This window comes from Pezoporus wallicus, unplaced genomic scaffold (genome assembly GCF_028554395.1).
Source record: "Pezoporus wallicus isolate ANWC-B61680 ecotype Strahan unplaced genomic scaffold, APGP_CSIRO_Pwel_v1 contig_2910, whole genome shotgun sequence".
NCBI lineage: Eukaryota > Metazoa > Chordata > Aves > Psittaciformes > Psittacidae > Pezoporus > Pezoporus wallicus.
In genome coordinates this window covers 234,581-253,045 of record NW_026642858.1, presented here as the reverse complement: position 1 = coordinate 253,045, position 18,465 = coordinate 234,581, and the positions used below count along the sequence as shown (strand labels likewise).

At 38.9% G+C, this 18,465-nt stretch overlaps 1 protein-coding gene across 4 annotated transcripts in view; it reads right to left on the bottom strand.

The window, feature by feature from the left end:
• Window positions 1-18,465, bottom strand: part of PCSK5 (proprotein convertase subtilisin/kexin type 5) — a 268,581-nt gene that overhangs the window by 231,458 nt on the left and 18,658 nt on the right. For all 4 annotated transcript variants that reach the window (XM_057432936.1, XM_057432938.1, XM_057432939.1 and 1 more), the window contains exon 2: window positions 7,608-7,712. In XM_057432936.1, coding sequence (XP_057288919.1) covers window positions 7,608-7,712 — 105 coding nt within the window. The remainder of the gene's footprint in view (window positions 1-7,607; window positions 7,713-18,465) is intronic.

The following is an 18,465-nucleotide window of genomic DNA, read 5'->3' as shown; positions in this document are numbered from 1 at the left end:
CACTAGTGACAGGGAACAGAAAACTGCACAAAAAATGCACAAAACTCCTTTCCCCAATTTGCCCTCAAATGAAAGAAATTTAAGAGGTATGTCACATTTCGAATCTTATATTGAGACTGTCACACTGTACAGCACTTTCAGAGCAGAAGTATCTCCTGAAGGGTGTTTTCCTCTCCATTACTCCTAAAGAACATTTCTATATATTTTTGAAGATTCCAAAACAATTTGTCTGAAGCAAAATCTAAACTACAGTCACCAATATTGCCACTGATGCTAACCTCTACTTGACATGTTTACTAGAAAGAGAACATATTTTAACTGCAGAACACATGCTATGAAGCAAAAATCAAGGAGTCCTGTTGCCATGAGCCCCAGTTCACAAAGTGCAAAGAAGTAAAAGAACATGATTTCTCAAAAGAAAAACCCTCAAGTATTCAAAGAGCTTTGAGCTGAAATCCAGCTAATTTTATTTTTTTTTTTTTTAAGACTTATTCTGTTCAAGATACATGTTCCTCTGCAAAACTCAATTGTTTTGGTTTTGTTAGGGTTTTTTTTTCCCTTCTGCTAGAAGAAAAAAGACCTTGCAAAGACCCAGGCCATTGCACATACGTAATCTTTTGCTTTTGCCTCTCCAAAATCAGAAGGCTCCAAATACACCAAAACCAAGAGACCGATGAAATCTGCTTCATTTTGAATATTCTTGTCTCAGAAGATTTTAGCTACTTCTCTGAGAGATGGCTGAGTCCTTGCCTGCTTCTTCAGAGTCAGCCAACACCCTTCCCTCATTGACCATAAGGTACAGAGACAATACAAGCAGCTCTACCACAATCCCTATAAACTGTTGAGTTTGCAACAGAACATTTGACAGCTGGTCTGACACTGGGCTTCTGTGACGTTGCGATAACTTGACAAAAATGGTGAGGCAATGAAGTTTTTCACAGCATACTACTGGAAAAAGTCTTGACCCAATTCCTTGACATCCCGTGGTCTTTCAATTTCCCTGCCCATCTCATTACCAGCTTAACAAAATAACGACATGAAAACAGCAACAGAATGCAATCATCCTGAATAATGTTTTTTTCATTCCTCAAACCATTTGCTACACTAATTAGGAAGTGAGCCAGTCAAAACCTCTCAACTAATCTCCACTTCTCGCCCAAAAGTTAACAGTGAGATTGGCATTGCCAAGGAGTTCTGTAAAATGACTTGGCAACCAGAAAATTCGAATGTTCTGAAATCTCGTATTTCTTCATAATGCACATGCAATTAGTGATGCTGAGGGGACAAAAACCCTTTGAGGCAGGTGCGAGCAACTGGGATAACCATGATGAAAGGGAAATGTAAGTGTAGGTAATCACAGTAATTTATTTCAAGAAACACTTCCTTATTCCCCAACTGTAGACATCTTTCTTTTCTAAAATTATACTACATTGAATTCCTACTGGCTATTTTTCTGCTTTTAGCAGAAAACATCAAAAGTTAATTCCTTTTAGAAAGTAGCTTTAGTAATTTATTTTTTGAGGGTTTCTTTAGTTACTAATAGAAAAGTCTGCTATCTCACTAATATAGTAATAGAATTAGACGCTAACAAAGCTTTTATTCTTCACAAATAAACCTCAGTCCTATTAGTTACAATTAACTTCATTAAATATTTCTACCTATCATAGATAAATGAAGAGAAATTACCATTATATGACAAAATTTGCTGACTGATGAACTGTTACCTCCTGTTACAGCAGCACTGGGTTTGGCCAGTACAGTATAAGGGGAAGGTCACATATATTCATGTGATACTGTCTGAACATGCTACGGATTAAACCTTCATTTTTAGATTACAGTCAGCCAAGGTTCAGCTTTGAGTTAGTTTTATATCAGCCACAGATCACACTGTTTCATATGCTAAAAAGAAACTGCAGATTTTAGTTTGCTATTCCTCAGAACTATTAGGCTTCTCAAGTGTTTAAGGTATCGTGTTGGTGCAGACAAGGAAGAAACCCTCTTTCTTCAAAACATGGTCCCAATTCCACTCCATTATTGTTCCGCTCACCTGGCTTTCTCACTGCGGTTTTCATCTAGGTCTAGATATATTGCAAACTGCAGTCTAGCCCATATTTAGTCACAAATAAAAATAAGTCTGATGCAGTCTCAGCATGGTAAAATTATTCTCAAAACCTGCTAAAGCAACACAAAATTTCCAGGAACTTTTGCTGATGGAGAATGTATTTTAAGCTAAAACTAATGCATCGGGCACCCCTGTAAGTACAGATTTCAATCACCATCAAGCAAACACAACCAACCAATGAACTTGTGAGAACTTTACAACAACATGACAAGCTGTTGCAACAACACTAATTACAGCAGAGTCTTATGCAGTTCTTTGTCAGTGAACAGCAGCTTTGTACCTCAAAAAGCCCTGAAAACAGATCCAAACTGTAGGGCTATTTGCTCATGTTTACATGAAACTTTTTAATACTCATGAGGCAGGTGCTAAAGGGAGACATTGCTATGCCCTCTCACACACTGTGATTCAGTTCATGTTCTAACTCACCCAGCAACAGGGTCCTTGGAAATAGCAAGTCTTATTCTTGCTGTTAACTAAGCTAAAGATGGAAGGACTGCTCATGTAAAAGCATTCTGAGGCAGTTAAGAAATGGTCCACAGTGCTAAATGTTGTACTACTTCATTACTAACTCAAACCTCCAGTCAAACTCTGAACATGGAAACAGCATGACAGTTACTATTATTCTGCAACCAAGTGGAGCAGTATTGATTCTCTTGTCCTCTGAGTGCTTGTACCTATTACGGCTACCCAGGCAGGCACCAGTAACTCACCTGGTCCCCAGTGTTTAACTGTTGTGTCATTCTATTTGGCTAACAAAATCTTTTTGTTCACTAATGAGGTTTAACAACTTAACACTTACTATTGCCAAAATGAAACACAACCTTATCCAAAAAGAAACATTCTCATCTGAATTTCTCTCAGTTCAAAGTCCATGACGCTGGCTTTTAAAAGCCCAGGGTTTTACTACCGTAATAACATTCTTTATTCCTGCTGAATTTCGTGCCCCCTACATTAAATCCAAATTGTTCAAACCTTTACTTTCTCCTTACTCAATCTCATATTGCAATTGTGGAACATTTAAATTCATAATTGAAAACACAATTTGATGATGATATTTTTAGCACTGAAAACTTTAACTCTCATCTCTATTTGCAATGAACAGTCTGATCCAGAGTGACAGAAATGTTTGCCAAAGGCATGCTCCAAAAGTCATGGCATACTCTTTGCCAAAGCAAGACCATCACCTTGTGGTGAAATGCATCTTTTCCCCTACTCCTTTGACAACTATCTTCCATATCAACCCAGGATATTATTTGGCAATATGAACTGGTGTAACTACATAGCAACATAATGAAATTGTACTTAAGATGCTGCAATTTTGCTCCTCTTTGCCCTCTCATAAACATTCACAACATTGTACTAGTAAGGACATAATTCTGGCATTACTTTCGCTGAAGAAAGCCCAGATCATCTGGTGTTGTCTCATCAAAAGTATGCTTACAGCATTTTACATGCTGCTACCGCCAGTCCCATTCAGCTTGTTATACAGCAAAAATAAGAATTCCCATGGTATTATCATTTTTCTAACACCAGGTCGTACAGATCTGCTCTGCGTGTGGTTAGGTCAGGCTGGGGAAGATGTAAATGTCTGCAGTAATGTTTCCTTAGGTACTCTGAGATTCTGCAGCAGTGGTGACAAAATCTTGAGCAAAACCCTGCTCGAGCAGGGTATGTTGCTGAAATTTCGTATTTATTTCAGTGGAAGGGAAACTGGAAATCTTTCAACTTCTTAGTGAAGCAGAAGTTCAAAACATGAATAAACCTACCTGAAATTAATTAAAATTTTAAAAAGACAAGATGTCATCTTAGCTGAAATTGATAAACACTAATGCTGCAAATGTTTTCCCTGTTAGCAAATGTGACACTTCAGAGGAACATGTATTATTAATTTTAAATTTTTGAGCACTGATGTGGGCCACATGTCTTTTTCAGATTTCCACTGTGATGCAAAGCACTGGGGACCTCATAAGCAAAATGAAACAAACTGTAGTTTGTGTGTTCATCAATTTCAATATATATTATCATTATTAAAGATCCATTTTATTACCTTAAGAACTGTGTTCTTCTAGGATTATTGCTTTGCCATTTATGGTACTTGATTCTGTGGGATATTTTTCACCATATGAGTCACAAATTTCATTATCACAGCCCTTGATTACAAACTCTTCATCTCAGGTAACAGTGCAGTATAAAATGACAGCTTTCTCATTATACTGTCCATTTAATGTCTATGTATTATTGTCATGTGTAGGCGCTTTGACAATGATATTTCATTGGGACTGCAATCTCTTCAGTGATAGAAAAACTCCACCCGATTTTCCCTATGCTTTGTATTGATGTAAAGTCTGACTTACAGACTGAGGTTGCAATCATTCTTCACAGATTTTTCTACTTTGTGACCTTTCATTTCACACTGCAGCAAACTCAGAAGTGCACCACAGCTCTTTATTCCTACCCTTGGAAATACTGTAATAGTCTGATTTCAACAGAGGGCCTACTTAATAGCTGAATTAGAGCTTCATGATATCTTCCACCTATGGAATGATTCTGTCCATCTTCTTCTCCCTTGTTCTTGGCTCCTGCTTCCATTGTTTCATGCGTTGCAGTGTCACCAAAATTACTTTGCTGAGGAAATTCTCTGAAGCTAAAAAAGGCTCATAATTCATGATACAGTGCTTTCATCAACCCTGCCAAAGGCCAACCACAAGCAGTACATCAGCTGGAGAGACCAGAAACCCCTGTAACAGATTTAATTCAACTATTAGCTTTGATGCACAGTACTAATCTCTGCTTAGAATCCACAAACTTCTTTTACGTCTTTGTTTTTTCTACCAATACAAATGAAACACCAGGTACAGGCCTAGAAGAGAAGCTGTGAACAAAGCTATGTTTTGAATTTTCTACAAGAAAATCTCTGTTACACATACTAATGCCATTTGGCTTCTCTACCTCTAACTACACAATACATTTCCTCTCTAAAAGACCAACACGTAGCGTTGGCAGGCAAGGATGTGGATGATAATGGACAAAATTGTGTTACAGTGTATATCCTTTATCTTTTCATCTAAATGCAGAGAGTAATGTTTGGTTAATGCTGAGAAAATTGTCAAAATGTGTAATCCATATGTCTTCAGTTTATATTTCCTGTTTGATCTATTCATATGGTTTATAACAACATCAAGAGACTCTTCCAGAAGAAAAAAATCAAAGATCTTCAAAGCAATTCATTAACTGAAATCCACAATAGCTAGATTTTATATTACCTATATAGCTTTCCCTGTGCATTCACACAGTGAAATCAAACACTATCCACACAAGTAGTTTAGAAATACCAGATTTCATAATGGTTCTTCCATTATAAGCAGGTTATTTACATAATGAATTACCACTCAATAAAAATTCCATGATTTAAAATTTCATAAAGAGGCAAATCAGTGATGAATATCTAAAGCAAGCCCAGAATAAGTTAATTGTGTGTGCATGTCACACAGAGTGGACTTTAAGCATTAAGTAAAATACCATTAAACAATTTGGAAAGTAAATAAATCTCAGTGTTCCCCTGTTCACAAATACACATACCATCTAATTCGCTGCAAATACTGGCATTAGATACAGTCACACTCAAAAATATAATAGATATAGGACTGGACCTTTAAAACTCTCAAAGCCATGCAATGTGCCTTATTTAAATGAAACCTTTTTATCAAAAAAAAAAAGGTCCAGCTTACATAATACAATTAAATTTCCTGTCTGCTTTAATAATCATTAAATGTTATGCACTCTGAGGACAAACTAGCCTTTATTCTACAAATATTTGTCCATATATTGACATGTCTGCAGCCACACCAGAATTCCCAAGCTCAGGTTCAGCAGAGTAGTCACAAAGTCAATCACAAACACTTTTGACAGATCTAGGTACTAGACTGTCAGTTTCTCTTTGGGTATAGAATTATTAACAAGGTTGAGTACACTGCACAACTCCCACCACAGCTTCTCAATATTAAGGTTGTATTTAAACAATGATTCACTAATTCTGCACCAGCAGCAGCATACACTGGGGACAAGACCTAAATGGCATAACATGGAAAGCGTTGGAAAATAAAAGATAGCCCTGATTTTCTGCTGTGTTCTGCCCTAGAGTCTCTCACAATTCTGGACAAAGTAGTCTGGGCTGGGTGCCAGAAGTGCAGGAGAAGTGTCTGGAAGCTGGGTGTAAAGTACATGCATGTGAACTGGTGCATTTGTGTGTAAATCACTCTACCTCTGTGCATTCCAGAAGACTGATGCGGATTGAACACTTCCCCTTCCTTTTGCAGTATCTGCTATTCTAAGTGCGGTGCTTGTGGTTAGAATGGGGGGTCGTTGCACTTGTCAGAACAGAGATTTGGGCCCTCATCATTTAATCCCCAAAATATATTGCTCAGAGCTGCTCGTGCTCTTAAAAGGTTAAGCAGTTCAGCCCCATCAACACAGGGGCAAATATGCTTTGTGGGCCTTTCCCTAGTCTTGTCCTATCCTCAAGAGGAACTTCAGTCCTAAATACAGCTTTCAAGACTGCGATGCTCAGCTTCTATACCATGCATCTACAGTATTCGAACTTTTACTGACAACTCTTAGTTCTCGTAAAATATTTTTCAAGTAAAACCTCTCAAATCCTTCACAGACAGCAGTCATCATTCAAGAACTTAAGAAAAACTTGACTCAGTTGTCATCACTGAAAAACACCAGGGACTTGGGGGCTTGCTGGTGAAACTGGGTTGCATAAACAGAATAAAAAAGCTAATATGATATTCTCCAAACATTTTTTCTAAAAGAAAACGAGAAGCAGTTCAATCCAACAGTTAGTGATAAAGCTTCTAACCACTGAAATTAAAGGATTAAAACAAAAGTGTGCCCTGGGTACAGATGCAAAACAGTATTATACTTAACTATAAATCAGTAATTAAATTATGTTGACAGTATAGTATATATCCAAAAGATATGATAGCATTTTTCAAACAGTTCTTAAAATGATGATTGACAGGAACTATCAAAAGGACCACAGAAAAAAGCATTCTAATTGTATTCCCTCTTACATCAATTCCAGAGGAAGACCAGAAAATGGCAAGAGAAACTTTTCTCTGAACATTGTACCATCCCACACAGCTCACCTTCATTCTGAAAGCTGGCTGATTTACAGAAGATCTGCAGACATGACTGTTACACACGTGGTTTTGCAGAGAAGCACAACAAAGTGATTACTGCATTAACACAATTCCTGTACTCCTCCATGAATAATGCTGGACCTTATGTTCCAAGAATAGCACAAACTGAATAGCATGGTACTGTCTTTGGTTTGTTTTAATGACAAGCAGAACCCAAGCAAACAGATAGTGTGTCAGTTCTTGTAATGCTATATGCCATTCAGGTGAATGTCCTCTGGTATGATATTTCATATAAAAAATGCAACGGCTTTTGCGTCAGACACATATGTGGATTTTCTTACCTTTGGCTCCATTGAAATGAAGCTGTGGGTACCTCTACTTGAGAGAACTGACCTTTTAATTGTTTTACTATGGTAGAAGTGGTAGTAATCTTTCAGTGTTCCAATCTGTAAGGGGAGAAAAGAAAAAAAGAGAGGGAGATTTAATTTATGAAAACCAGTTTTCTGCTTTTCATTTCTCAAAGTCTATAAATTATGTAATTTCCTGTGTGCTGAAATGTTACTTGAACCCACTGATCATCTTTCAAAAGAAGGACATACGATATGAAATGGATGGAGTGTCCTTGAGGCAGCAACTGCATAACCAAAGATTATAACTGAGCTGCTTAGTCTGTCTGTATCTACCTTTTTAATGTTTAATTTATATGCAGTACTTTAAGTAATTCTATATCAATCTATATCCAAACTGTCTTCCAATGGCAAGTATAAGAATCATCAAATGGCTATATGGTTATTAAAAAGCATTCCATCTAGTTTGCTTAAGGAAATGTACTGTAAAATGCACTACATTTGGTTATTTAGATAATTAAATTATAAAATGAATGTTCACAGCATCAGACTATACAACAGGAATAGACTTCGCCTTCTGCCAAATGTGGGCAAGAAAGAAGTAGAAGAAAGAAAAATGGAAATGGTAACTTCACAGCAAAATGTCTAAGTCAAACTACAGAATCAATTCATGCAAATTGCAAAATGGCAAAATTCACAACAGTACAATAAAAATATTCCTTGTTCATCCCATCAGTAAACAGCAGAAATGTAAATATTCAACTTCGACAGCCTTCACAATTTGACACAGAAATTTTAATCTCCTGAGTCACTAATACCTAAACATTCATAACCTGAAACTTCAGTTTCACAAACCTCTAAGGAAACATTCAGCCTCCTTGTCTTTAGGGAGAATTTCTCTCCACCCTACTTGAAATCTGACTTTATTTTGCACTGATGTGCTGGTTTTGGCTGGTATGGACTATGTGCTGCAAAACAGTGTTGATAACACAGGGATGTTTCAGTTATTGCTGAGCAGTGCTTACACAGGCCTTTTCTGCTCCTCACGTCACCCCACCAGCGAGGAGGCTCGGCGTGCAGAAGTCGGGAGGAGACACAGCCAGGACAGCTGACTCCAACTGACCAGAGGGATATCCCACACAATATGGCATCATGATCAGCATATAAAGCTGGGGAAAGAAGAAAGGGGAGGACATTTGGAGTGATGGTGTTTGTCTTCTCAAGTAACTGTTACATGTGATGCAGCCACACTTTCCTGGAGATGGCTGCAGACCTGCCTGACCGTGGGAAGTGGTGAATGAACTCTTTGGTTTGCTTTGCTTGTGTGCACAGTTTTGCCTTCCCTATTAAACTGTCTTTATCTCAACTCATGAGTTTCCTCACTTTTACCCTTCTGATTCTCTCTCCTGATCCTATTGTGAGGGGCGTGACCAAGTGGCTCTTTAGTTGCTAACTGGGGTTAAACCATGACAACTGCAAATTTTGTTAAGATACACAGTAATTTAAAGTTCCTTAACGATGAGCAAAAAAGGGATAATTAAGCTTATTGCTATTTCAAGTCAAAACTCGAAGCGACCACAGGAAACAGGCCTGGTTTTGCAAATAATCTCAATGACATCACCAGAAAGGACGGATCAACACTCAAAAACTCTTAATCTTTTAAAACCCTGCAGTATTCTAAAATATTAATCCCAGTCTATGTAGTTGATCCATCAATATCTTCACTTCAGGAAGAATTACTTGTCTTTATTTTAAGTCAAATACCAAAACATTCAGTTAAATCAGTTGGTTTATTATAAATTAAACAGGATTTGATTTGACTAAGATTAATAAAAGTATATTAGTATTGCCATACTAATTTTCATGCTGCCTTCTCTTTGAAAGACAACTCCAGCTGAAGTGGTGCAACTCTGTACTATGGATGAGCCCGTTCTCACTTCTCCACATGCATGCTCATGAAGAAACCATAAACACATATGGAGAAATCTTCTTTGGACACCTCAAGGAGCTGCAGGACCCTGAACCTTCTGGGGAGTCCCTGCTGACTGTAAGCTAACCAGTGTTATTCCAACCCACCAAAAGTGCATGAGGGAAGACCCAGCAACCAACAGACAGTTCTCAGTTCCTGGAAAAATTATGAAGATCATAATGGGTACTACTGAAATTTATTTAAAGAATAATACAATCATCAGGCACAGACAACATGGGCTCACAAAGGAAAACTCCTGTTTAACTCATCTGACACCCTGTTATGATAAGGTCACTTGCCGAATTGACGAAGGGCAGGCAATGGATGTAGCTTTTTGGATTTTAGTGAGGCTTTGATACTGTCTCTCACAGAATCCTTCTGGACAAACTGCCCAGCTGTGGGATGAGCAGGTTCACAGTGTGTGGGCTGAAGAACTGGATGAATGACAGAGCTCAAAGGTTTGTAGTGAATACAGCTACATCTGCCTGGCAGCTGGTCACCAGCAGTGCTCCTCAGGGCTCAATTCTAGGCCCAGTTCTGTTCGATATATTTGTCAGTGATTTGGAGGCTTAAGTTTGATGTACCATTAATAAGTCTGCTGGTGATACTAAACTAGGAGGTGCTACTGACCCCCTTGAGGGACAAGAGGCTTTGCAGAGGAATCTGAATAGACTGGAACACTGGACAGTGATTAACGAGAGAAATGTAACAAATCAAAATGCTGTATTTTGCACCTGGGACAAAATAACACCAGACACAAGTATAAACTGGCAGAGGAGAGGCTGGAGGGCAGGCCTGCAGAAAAGGCTCTGGGGGTGCTGGTTGACACTGAGCAAACTGTGAGTCAGTGGTGTGTCCTGGCAGCCAAGAGAGCAAACTGCACCCTGAGCTGCATCAAACACAGCGGAACGAGCCGGTCAAAGGAGATGATTACCCTGCTGTATGCAGAGTTGTGTGGCCTCACCTTGAGCCCTGTGTGCAGCTCTGGGCCCACAGTTAAAGAAGGATGTGAAGGTCCTTGGATACACCCAGAGGAAGGCAACAAAGCTGGTGGAAGGTCTGGAAGGCGTGTCCTGTGAGGAGTGGCCGAGGGCTCCGGCCTTGTCTGGTTTGGAGGAAAGGAGGCTGAGGGGCGAGCTCATTGCTCCCTACAGCTTCCTGAGGAGGGGAAGCAGGGAGAGGGGTGCTCATCTCTTCTCCCTGCGATCCAGGAACAGGATGTGTGGGAATGTCTCAAAGCTGCACCTTGGGAGATTTAGACTGGACACTGGGAAACATTTCTTCACTGAGAGGGAGGTCAAACACTGCAGCAGGCTTCCTACAGCAGTGGTTGATGCCCCAAGCCTGTCAGTTTTTAAGAAGAATTTGGACAACGCCCTCAATAACAGGCTTTAACTTCTGTGGGGCCTGGTGTGGTCAAGCAGTTGGACTAGATGTTGTAGGTCCCTTCCAACTGAAATAGCCCATTCTGTTCTATTGCATCACTTTTGTCTACATTCACTAGAGTTTATTCTCAATTTAACAGCCTGTAGCATATCAAATGTCCCTTAGCATCAGACTACTGTTGCTCCATTTTTTAATTATTATTATTTATATGAGACACTGAAATCTAGTGTCAGAGTTAGCACCAGGACAAGTGATGGCATACTTCCCTGAGACAAAGGGATGTAATTATTCACTTCCTGGACATTTCCTGGACTTATCAGTAGCCTCAAACAGGGTTGATGTGCCAACTACGTAAAGTGATGCTACTCTTGCTCCTTACAGCTTCAGAGACCAGTAAAGTGTATATTCACCATACCAGAGTATTCTACAAAGGTTACAGACCTCTTAATGGACCTTCCTGTCTTCAGAGTGAATTAAAAAACTACTGCTCTGTGTGCGTGTGTGTGTGTGTACACAAGCACACATTACTGAAAAGACACAGCTCGAGCAGGTAACTGTATTTTACCACTGCACAGAACTGTATAAATAGAAAGGCCATAGTCTAGGGAAAATAAACATCCAGGTTTGCGCTACACAGATCTCAGTATCTCCCACTTCTTAGTGATTTGTACTAGTTTGAGGATCTTATTTATATATTTATTTACTGAAGATAAACTCTACCTGAGCCCTCTGAGGGCATCTGAAACAAGAAATTTAGGAGATGACTTAGTTGTAGTCCTGGAGGTCCTACAGTTTAGCAGCATTAGCCACCCACAGAATAGACAGAAGGGATACACATGCTCCACCTTCCAGGCAAAGGGGAACAACGTGAGGCTTCAGAATGCTTGAGAGCTGTACTCCGTCTGAGACCCTGGGCTGAGGAGAGAGAACTAAGCCCTTAGAATTAAGTGTGGTAATTTGAACGCCACATATGCCAGGCACCATCAGTTTTCAGATAATAATTATTATTAATAATAATAATAATAATTAATTAAAATGGTGAAATCTACAGCTTTAGTTTATAATTGTCAATGAAATAAAAGAAGGCCAAATCTTTCAAATGGAATAATTCATATTCACTAACTGCCAGTGCCTCTCACAGTAAAGTAACACCAGCATTATTAAAAATTTTATTGCCCTCTTTTCCCTTAATGGGAATTTACTTGGACCTTCCAAATCGCTGGACCACTTGAAGAAGGGTTAAACCACGGAAATACAGCACAATAAAACTTATGATTATGGATGTTCTTGTTAAATTGTTTTTTACATTTATAACTACCAGGTCTCAGTGGCATTCTCACAGGAAAAGCAATGGAAAAACAGAAACACCAGACTGCAGAGCTAACTACCTTAGAGACTGATGGCAATTTAACTGTTTTATTCTTGGGAAATCTTTGTAATCCCCTTTTTGACCCAGAGGGCCTGATTTCTTTAAAAAGAAATGGAGAAACACTCCTGAGGAATTGCTTAGTCAAAAGTGTTGAGAATAGCTGGTGTGGGCAGAGGAGACTTACTCTCTTTAGAAGTAATCCTCATCACTGATAACCTTAAATGGCTGTATTCAAACATTTTAATAGTACAGTATCATGCTTATTCAAGGATATAATTCCTGGAAATATCCAAGGATATACTCCAGGAAATAATTCCTGGAAGTAACAATCCTACCATATCACAGTGGAACCCCAGAAAACCAAAGCATCTGCATATTTGCATTAATTTTATATTTATTAGGTCTTAGTTTCTGTTTAAAGTTGACAAAATCTGTGGATTTTAGAGATAATATGAAACAAGAGCCAATCTTTCTAGGCTTGTCCTTGGAAAATATTTCTTCCACATGCAGTTTTATAGTCTAAGGCAGTATTAAATTAATTACTGAATGAATTCATCTACATCTGCATTGTGTCCTTATAAACTCTACAAGAAAATTCAAATGCTTAGGTTGCCTGGTAAAAAATACATTAAAAATACATATATGATCACCAAATTGACGTATAAAACCAAGCTCTGAAATTACAACTGAAACTTAAATGTGGCTGAATATGAGCAGGGAAGGATCCCAAAAGAAGCCTGCCTAGCAGTTTCTTATCTAGTCAAGAATCATCTAAATATCTGGCTGCAAAATACACTTCTCCCAGTGGGCTGAATGGAAAACAATATACTGTTGTGCCAGTAAATTGGTGGATGTATTGTAAGGGTCCCTGTTTCTCACAGTACACTGAAGGTGATGTTTCAGAGCAAAAATTAAAATATTTTGGTCTGAAAAGCTTGAAACAGAGTATGTTGGTATTACCAGAGCTTTCTTCCTGCGTTAAATGCCAGTGCAGCCAACCTAGTATCATAAAGCATTTTGACAGAACAAAATGTTGACACAGATTAGAACACTGCTTATGTTTATATACTGCTCTACAACGCACATGAAGGAGGTGAGATCACAGCCCTTAATTTTGATCCCTGTTGGCCTGTTGCTATCCACAGATGAAGACTCAGTGATACTGCAGAATACTGCTGCTCCCATTCCTTCTTGTGTTCCTCCAGACTTAGGAAGTATTAAGCATCTTAAAGTCAGGTTTCTGATCTCAGCATCTGGGGGCAAGGCGGCCTTGCAGAGGCTGTTGACTTGTCTTCCAAGCAGCAAAACTATACTAGAGTTTTTTGAGGGGTGGGGTGGTTTATTTTTTTTCCCCATTAAGATACTTCAATAGTGACCACATCTTTTAATCCTCCAGCTATCTTGCCCAAAATTTCACTCTTTGGTCAGTATTGACATTCTCTATCACATTGAGGCTAGAGGAGCAACCACCACGAGCACAGTTGCAGAGCTGCTCCAATATCTGACCTGCAGACTAAGATGGGGGCTCTTTCTCTCTCAAATATACCCTCTAATCAAAAGCTTTCTTTATTGTTTGTTGGGTTTTTTGGTTTTGGGGGGTTTAATTGTTTGTTTTGGCTTGTTGGGGGTTTTGTTTGGTTGGTTTTGGTTTGTTTGTTTTTGTCATCAGAAAGTGGAATTTCACATACCATTGTGTCACTCACAAGAAATAATAGCAAGGTTTACCCATATATGGCACACTGCAGTGAAGTGAAAGGACCACTTTCAGTTCCGGCCAGTTTTGAAGCTCTCACAAAGATCCCTTTATGAAATATTTAGGAGAAAACAGCACAAGACCTCTGAACCTTATTCCTAAAATTCCAACCTAGAATACCTAAAACTTCAAATCCCAACTATTCCAACTCTTAAGAGGCCTCTATGCAAGTATTTAAGCTCCCTGCTAGTGCCCTGTTAGGCTGATCTCCTACACTACCCTGCAAGACTTAAAATAGCTCCTTGGGTTACTACACGCAGATAACATTAAAAAGAAAAAAAAAAAAAAAAACAACACAAAACCACTGGCACCTCTGAACACTATAGTCTTTTCTTGAACTGCAATAGCAAGATAATACTGCTCTTATGACTACTCTAAAGGATGAAAATAAAGACGTTTAGTCTCTTGTTTTACAGAGGCTCGGAATCTGTACGTCACAGGAATATCTACCAGGTGGCGGAGAAAAGAGCACTTTTAGTGTGCCCAAACTTCACTAGCCAAAATAATTTGAAGCAACAGCAGAAAAGGTGGTGTGGGTATGAACACAGATTGTCACCTCAGATACAACCCAGGCTACCGTGAAAGCCTGAATTCCAACTATGCTCAAATGCTCAACTAACCCAGTTCTCAGATCTATTTTAAGTCAAATGAGCTAACAGAAATTCAACAGCCCAAGCTGTGAAAACATCTCTGTGTGCGCCAAAGGTAGGAATAGCCTAACTTGCCAGTTCATATCTTTGCTTCCCTCACGCTCCTTTCTCTTCAGGTTTGTTTTAAAGGGAACTAATATGTATGTACGGTGTTGCCATTCCTAAATAGTGGCACTCTGAACAAGTTAGGCTTTGCCTTAAATGCACTACTACTTCTTGAAATATTTTTGAGTCTCCAAGGTGGAAAAAAACCTATGCTATAATCAAGAATTCCTGCTCAGTTTGTTACATCTTTGGCCTGGAGGACAGGACAGTTCAACCAGAAAAAAGGGTATTCCCTTCTGAACCACCTCCAAATGAAAGATAAACAAACCCCCAAAACAGGCAGACAAATTAAACCACATGGCTATTACAGCAGAATCACAATTTCCATAGAAATAAATAGGGCTTGTATCCCTTTACATGATAGGAACATGCTAACATTTTACCACTTTTTGATATTCACTCTCCTCCTGTTTAAATGGGAAGAAAAAACTTACTAAATTAATAATGGAGACAAATCACATTAGTGAATCAACATATATCATTCCAGACTTCTTTATTTTTTTCTTTGTGTTTCAGCTATTTGAATGGACAGACTTTGTCTGGGCACTTACCTTTAAGCTATGAAGTACAGTTTGACTTTTCAAACAGTTAAGGTCAAAAATGAATAAATGAGCCTTTAAAATAAAGTAGCTCTGCATTATGTTCTTTCAAATAAAACGTCACTGCTATTGCTTACATTCTGCTGTATTTCACTTTAAAAATAAGTAGCCATTGACTCTGTCACTGATAAAATAAACATAAACTCTCGATAGTCTTTTAACTTTTCATGTGTTTTTGTTAGTAGAATAAAAAGCAACTACGTCCTGAGGTCACTTATGATTCTGATCTCATTCTATCTGGTATGAAAGCTGAGATTTTTTTCAAAGCCACTTTGTAAATTTTAATGTGAACTTGAATTTTTATGTATCTGTTAGCTTCAAAATTCTCAGAAAATAATACTGCAGGCTAAACTAAGTAAAAACGCAGATTAAAAAGAACATTTCAATTTGCAGTGGAAATTCTTTACAAGTTGGTATATTTAATTTTAGATTATCTCTATACATTCTTTTTATAATTGGTTTTCTTTTCAAGGCTTTCTACTGCATTCCAGAATAAAATCTAAACATACTTAGGTCTCAAAGCAAGTTTGCCAATGACACTAAGCTGTGTGGTTCGGTTGATATGCTGGAGGGAAGGAATGCCATCCAGAGGGACCTTGACACACTTGGGAGGTGGGCTGATGCCAACCTCATGAAGTTTAACCATGACAAGTGCAAGGTCCTACACCTGGGTTGGAGCAATCCCAGGCACAGCTACAGGTTGGGCAGAGAAGAGATTCAGAGCAGGCCTGCAGAGGACATGGGGGTGTTGGTCGATGAGAAAATGAACATAAGCTGGCTTCAGTGTGCGCTTGCAGCTCAGAAAGCCAACCGTATCCTGGGCTGCATCAAAAGGAGCATGACCAGCAGGTCGAAAGAGGTGATCCTGCCCATCTACTCTGCTCTTGTGAGACCTCACTTGGAGTATTGTGTGCAGTTCTGGGGTCCTCAACATAAAAAGACATGGAACTGCTGGAACAAGTCCAGAGAAGGGCCACAAGGATGATCAGGGGACTGGAGCACCTCCTGTATGAAGATAGGCTGAGAAAGTTGGGGTTGTTCAGGCTGGAGAAGAGAAGGCTGTGTGGAGACCTCATAGCAGCCTTCCAGTATCTGAAGGGGGCCTATAAGGAGGCTGGGGATTCTTCACTAGGGACTGTAGTTATAGGGCAAGGGGTAACAGGTTAAAACTTAAGCAGGGGAAGTTTAGATTGGATATAAGGAGGAAATTCTTTCCTGTTAGGGTGGTGAGGCACTGGAATAGGCTGCCCAGGGAGGCTGTGAATGCTTCATCCCTGACAGCGTTCAAGACCAGGTTGGATGAGGCCCTGAGTGATAAGATTTAGTGTGAGGTGTCTCTGCCCATGGCAGGGGGGTTGGAACTAGATGATCTTAAGGTCCTTTTCAACCCTAACTATTCTATGATTCTACGATTCAATACTAACCTGTAATTAGAATTTATTTCAAGCTAAAATCTAAATTTCAATGTAGAATTCTAATTTCATAGGTTAGATTTACTCTAAAATACTTCAGAATAGGGGAAGGGGAAGGGGAAGAGGGAAGGGGAAGAGGGAAGGGGAGGGAAAGGAAGGGAATAAGGGCAACAACCAAATAGCAGCATAAGATCTTTTGCTTCATTAGAAAAATTAATGTTTTCTTATGTAACACTACTAAGTTTTAGTACAGCTATCTTTGCAAGGATGGGAAATCATTAAGCCATAAGAGGCAACAGGTCTCATAATTTAGATATTAGCGATAAATCGAAACTGTATCACAGCTTTAGTCTAATACATGCTAAATCACAGTAAGATTTATTAATTTTATCTACCCTATGATACAAGATGAACAATCCTTCCAAAGAGGTTTGTGGCATCTTTTTTCGATTATATATTCATTTAAATCCTGTGGATACTGTAATGAAGATCTTTCTACCTAACCGCGTTCTGAAAGATGGGAGAGGTTATCTGATTTAAATTAAAAATACACTTCGATTGTATTTAATTACAAACAACACTACTTATAAAATTTCAGGAAAAGGACACTCAAGCCAAATCATAAAAAGATAAACCCCCAAAATATCCATCAGGTAAACAAAGCCAACAAAAAGCTGCCTGAATAAAGGTGAAAATGATGTTCAAGTCTTACATGGACAAGCAGCGGAAGGAACTGTGCTTTATATAACACAAGTCACAGAAGACTAAAATAAATATATATTCCTTCCATGACTTATGATGGAAGCAGAACCTGAGCCTTAGGTCCCTACCTTTCTCTGTTGCAGCTCTGGAAACAAGAACATGCATCAGGTTATTGTACGAAGTGCAAGTTTGGGCTTCCAACAGAAATACTAGCCTAGAAGAGTTGGTGAGAAATGATGAAGGAAGCCATTCCCACATTTGTCATGTGAAATGTTACAATTCAGATAGAATGATGGGCATTAATAATTGCAACCCCAGTGCCATTGTGAGTACTGTCCAAGGGGCATCGCAGCAACTGGCAAGTTCATGGCCCTATCAAATTAAGCAACAAAAAGTTGCTCAGCAAACTTTGACCATGGGTTTGCAATTCCAAGGTAACATTACACATTTCATGAAGATTCTCAAAAGGAAATCAGTGACCGCCTTCATTCGCATTAATCTTTTCTACTGTTACTTTTTAATACAAAAAGCAGTGCAATATAAACTGGCAGTTTATGCCCCTTTTTGTGAAGCCCAATGAGTCACCACCTTATTTCTGCAAGTAAAAGAGTGCAACAAAGTGTATTTATTTTCTGCTGTAGGAGCAAATGTAACCTCTGCAATATTCCAAGTAGCTTCAACACAGTCATCACACATTGCAAGTTCAAGTCATAACAAATGTTGTTTGTAGCTGCAAAGAAGCTGCTAGGCAATATGGTAATGTTTGTTTCAGTAAACAGCCGCCATAACAAAGCCATCAAATAGGAAACGAGTACCTTTAACATTTGGAGGGGTCAACTAAATTGCCACTGCTTTCTAAATTCTTCACACACACACACACCCCCCAACTCACTACTCTGTAATTTTG